Source organism: Castanea sativa, chromosome 5 (assembly GCF_040712315.1).
Source record: "Castanea sativa cultivar Marrone di Chiusa Pesio chromosome 5, ASM4071231v1".
NCBI classification, from domain to species: domain Eukaryota; kingdom Viridiplantae; phylum Streptophyta; class Magnoliopsida; order Fagales; family Fagaceae; genus Castanea; species Castanea sativa.
The window spans coordinates 66289759-66294834 of NC_134017.1; the positions used below are offsets into that span (position 1 = coordinate 66289759).

General features: G+C 37.4%; 1 protein-coding gene across 1 annotated transcript; it reads left to right on the forward strand.

Annotated features, from left to right (window-relative positions):
- The first annotated feature begins 1353 nt into the window (after nt 1–1353).
- Nucleotides 1354–4716, forward strand: LOC142633590 (plastid-lipid-associated protein, chloroplastic-like). The gene is made up of 3 exons (XM_075807836.1): nt 1354–2124; nt 3804–3999; nt 4280–4716. The coding sequence occupies exons 1-3, from the start codon at nt 1667–1669 to the stop codon at nt 4595–4597; spliced, it is 972 nt and encodes a 323-aa protein (XP_075663951.1). The 5' UTR covers nt 1354–1666; the 3' UTR covers nt 4598–4716.
- Nucleotides 4717–5076: the final 360 nt, after the last annotated feature.

The window sequence follows — 5076 nt, forward strand, 5'->3', positions numbered from 1 at the left end:
GCCATATCGCATGATCTTGACAATTACATGAAAATATCTTCTGAAAATTCTAAAATCTTGGACACTTGGCCTCATCATAGGCTACCACATGGCATAGTCTTGGCAAATTGTATGAAAATATCTCTTGGACATTCTAAAACCTTGGATACTTGGGCTCATCATAGGCCGCCACACAGCATGATCTTGGAAAATTGCATGAACAATATCACAACAATTTAAATGTGTATTCATATAACAATTAATTGAAAATTAGCATAACATGAAAAAAGAATATGATTTTGATTAATTTGGACACGCTCAATTAAATGAAAAATGAATTTCCAAGGAACACACACTTCCTCCAATAAAAATTGTGGGACCAATTCAATTAAATGTGGCAATTCAATTGCAAATAATTGGACCCAAAGAATGCAATGACACGCGTTCCCTTAATCTTGAAAATTAAAATTTGATTTTCTAGCATGTATTCAAATCAAATAAAGGGCAATTTAAGGGAAAGTAACACAAGTTTCAATGCAATAATGCACATTTTCCATGAAAGATTCAATGTAACAATTTTCATGTTTTCACAGTAATTCGCCCAATTCAGGCATGACTTTTGTTCAAGGACAATCAATTTGTAGCGGATTTTATGGTCTTTAATTTAAACTTGGTTAATCCCATAAAATTGATTGAAATCAATAAAAAACACAGTTTAACTACTAAATTCACCAAATCCTTAATTTTAAGCTCACTTTTTCATCAAATTTTAGGGTCAGACAAAATACAATATCGAAGTCCTAATAAAAAAGATCTTTTTTTAAGAGGAAGAAAATCAGATAGCTAGACGGAGTGATGGACCAGGCCATCTCCTTACTCTGGGCTAATGACCCACTTAGGAAGCCAAGAGATAATATGGTCACATCAGCATTACAAAAAGCTGCCCAATGTCTAAGATTCTGGGCTACGTAGGGTGTTTTCCTAATTTCTATAGCAAAAATCCCAGAGCCCAAAAATAATCTTATGGCTACTTCATTTCTAGAAGGGAAAGAATATGATTTCCTATCCAATAAAAGATGGGTTACGAGCAAAAGATATAGAAGTGGAGCTGCATTGGATGTTAAGCCCATGACTGTTATGGGCTTCGCTTTTGTTCTTCTTTCTGGCCGAAAGTTTATTATGGGCCTTTGACTTTAAAATGTAATTTGCCGACGCCCAGGCTCCGCTTTATTTCGATGTCAAAGTTTTTTAGTTTTTTTCCTTGCCCATGTCCCAACCCAATCACAATCATTGATTAGAGCGTACACACACTGTTATCAATTTTGCCGTTCAAATCCCAGCAGCATAATCAATGAATGAACGAATGCTCAAAATACAATGAAGGGTCCTTTCGTTTAAAGTCGGCTTATTTTCCTCCAGTGCCTTCACATACACTTGTCGAACACATGGACAACCTCTGTGTCCCCAAGTGTTTTGCGCACGCACGTTTCTTTTCTAGCAACATTGTTGTCAAAACTAGGTAGGCGGTATCGTTGCCCAGTACGAGGAAGTATACCCTGTTACGAGGGTATGCTTCCTCGCAAGCTGGTGGGACTGGGATGTATATATCAACTCTACTCTCTGTTCTTAACTCTCAGTTCACTGTTCTCTCTCAAGCAAAGAAAAACCCAAAATCAACACTGATAAAATGGCCTTTGTGTCACACTTAAGCCAATTCACTCTCTCAGTGGTCACTCCACAAACCCAGTTCACTCCCAGAGCTTCAGTTTTTGCGCCAAATTCTGTTAAAATCGGAGCGAAACGGGTCGAGGAAACCCGCATTTGGACCGGGGAATTGGTCCGGGATAGGCCGAGTTTCCGGGTCGGAGCGGGGAGCGAAGAGGAGTTGGGTCCTGAGAAGGAAGAGGTGCCGGTGGCGGTGGCGGAGGTAGAGGAGAAGAAGGAGGTGAAGACGGTGGAGCCAAGCGAGATCGATAGGCTGAAGAAGGCTTTGGTGACCTCGTTTCACGGGACTAACCGGGGGCTAAGTGCGACGAGCGAGGCAAGAGCCGAGATTACCGAGCTTATCACGCAGCTGGAGGCGATAAATCCCACCCCTGCACCCACTGAGGCCTTGACTCTTCTCAATGGGAAATGGATTCTCGCGTAAGTGTTTGTTTACACTGTTCGAACTCTCAGGATTACCTGCTTTAATATTATCATATATGAACATGTGCATCAAAAGCTTAAAAGTGATGGGAAATTCTGAAACTTGTTTAATTAAATCTTAGTAGAGAAGTAACTAGCTTGCTTGGTTCAATTGGTGTTTTTCTCCTTTGGAAATGGAAAATTTCATAAAATTTTAGGAGTTCTAGACCAGATAGTAAGAAAGGTGATAATATGATTAATATCATTCGATGAATCTTGTTTGGAAACTAAGAAGTTTTTTTGTTGGTGGAGTGGTGTATTAGACTATTAGTATATGAGTTCTTCTATGGTCATAATTTCTCAAGTCACAACATTTTTACCAAAAAAAAAAATGAGGTGTTAGACCAACCTAAGTTAAAATAAAATAAGAAAGATTATAGCCGGATCCAACATAACTCAAAACAAGGTTGTTCCGAAAATGTTTTGAGATTTTAGTTGAGCCTATAAACTTTCTCTATATTATAGTAATTGCTTAGTAAGATTCTTGTAGAGTAAGAATATTTTTGTAGAAAGCATTCCAGTAAGTGTTCATGATTCAACTGGCAATATGAGATTGTATTTGTGTCTTGCAGTTTGATCTTTAACACCTTGATTAATGCCAATGGGCTCTAGTTAAAAGGCACTCGCGATCAAATAATGATTAAATGATTAAATTTATAATTTTCTAATAGCTTAAGTTTTGGGGGTAATCAGTAATTTCATGAAAACAAAGATATAAACAATGAGATTTGAAAGAAATATGTTCAGATGACATAGTTGAGACAAGAGCCGCATGTTCTACTACAGTGAAACTAAGCAACTCACTAAAGGCAAAATTTATGAAGTTTTGACAAGACATCCATTTGAACTACATTTGTTTAAGGTAGAAAAGACTTAGAAAAAAAAGACAAGACATCCATTTGTACTACAATTTTTTAATGTAGAATAGACTTCTTATATGTGCTTGTTGGTGTTAGAAGACCGACAGGAATCCAACTCTAGGCTGTTTGTGACTTGTGATAATCATGTTGCTTTGTAATTTGGTTTGGCCCCCTTCATGGAATTCAGACATCCACCATAGCTAAATTCCACAGGACTTGGGTTGTGTACAAACTTTGTAGCCAGGATCAAAATGATCAACCCAAGAATGGTGCATCTTTACACTCATCTAGTTCTTGTTATGTGAGGCATGCATACTTGCATAGAGGTCTCTAGATCTGTTATTGTTTTTACATATGGCATTCCGCTACTTTATAGGTCTGGCAAAGATAATTAATTTAAAGCAAAACCTAAAAAATTCGATTTGAACAAGGGCCTTGTAGCCGAATAGGTATCTCCCCATGCACAAAGTGCTTGGGGTCTAGGGGAGAAGGGTTTGAGATACAGGGTTAGTAACATATTGTAGTTATCTCTAAAAAAAAAAAAAAAACAATTTGGCATGACGTTGTTACTTAATGTGTTAGCTATTTGTTGAGAAATGGTTTGTAGTTATCCTTGGAAGTTGATGTATAGCAACAATTAATATTGGAAATATATCATGAAACAACAAGATTTGTTTTTGTTTTTGTTTTTCTCTCATAAGAGTTCTCATGTTTCTTCTTCTAGTACTCATGAGAATAGTCATGGACATGGTGAATTGAATTTTGTGTGTGGAGCAGTTACACATCTTTTGCAGGTTTATTCCCATTGTTGTCAAGGGGTGCACTGCCCTTAGTGACGGTAGAAGAAATATCACAGATAATTGACTCAGAAAATGTTACCGTCCAGAATATTGTCCAATTGGCCGGGCCATTGGCTACAACTTCAATTAGTACCAGTGCCAGGTTTGAAGTCCGAAGTCCAAAGAGTGTGCAGGTTTTATTTTCGTTTCTATTAATGTTATCCTTTCTCATCAATCACTAATTATGCCTACAAGTCCAGCAATCTTAAGTTATAGAATATTTCTTGCATATATGGTTCAAATCTCTGTTAAGGACCACACATTAAAGGGTGCAAATCAAAATTATATTCCAAGTACCTTCTGCATTCAGAGATTCTCTTTGGCCATGTTGTTCTATCACACCTTAGAGAACTTTGAAGCTTTGGATTTAGCTCTAAATTAGCCCTTTACTTTTTTTTTTCTCCCTCTATTCAGATCAAATTTGAAGAAGGTATCATTATTGGGATTCCCCAATTAACTGACTCCTTAGTGATACCCGAAAATGTGGAATTTCTGGGGCAAAAGATTGACCTTACACCCTTCAAGGGCTTACTCAACTCTGTTCAAGACACAGCTTCATCTGTTGCGAAGACCATTTCCAGCCAGCCACCATTGAAGTTCTCTTTCTCAAACAGCAATACTGAATCATGGTTACTTACCACATACCTTGATGAAGAACTTCGAATTTCAATGGAAGATGGTGGCAGTGTGTTTTTTCTCATCAAGGAAGGCAGCTCCCTCTTGACAGCCTGAACAAACTAAAATTTTCTTTTATAATTTCTTAAAAGGATACTGCCTCAACAAAGACATTTTATGTAATAAATCTTTGGTGATGAATGTAAACTGGATCTCTGATATGGTGTTTGTAAAGATATGGAAGAGTAAATCCATAACTTAAATTGGTTGTCAATCTTAGGTCATTCTAGCGGCATGTACACTCCCTGCTAACATATGATTTTTCTTGACCCTAGAGCATTGTTCTGCATTTGATGGGAGTCAATTACGTATCTGTTTGTTTGTTTGTTTTTTTTAATTCTATGATTTTGTGAAAACTACTATTTTATTGACATTGGGAGGGGTGTACCAAAAACGGCCCTAACTACCTGACCACACCTAAACCGCTGTTGAATGTGGTCACTGCACCACCAACCATGGTGGAGGTGCAAAAACTAGTTGCGGTTTTGTTTTTAGAAAACCGGACTTCACCGCACGTAATAATACTATATCTTTTT

Coding starts and splice junctions, on each gene's coding strand:
- LOC142633590 (XM_075807836.1), top strand. CDS start 1,667: ATGGCCTTTGTGTCACACTTAAGCCAATTCACTCTCTCAGTGGTCACT. Junction 2,125..3,803: donor AATGGGAAATGGATTCTCGC/GTAAGTGTTTGT, acceptor TGTGTGGAGCAG/TTACACATCTTTTGCAGGTT. Junction 4,000..4,279: donor GAAGTCCAAAGAGTGTGCAG/GTTTTATTTTCG, acceptor CCCTCTATTCAG/ATCAAATTTGAAGAAGGTAT.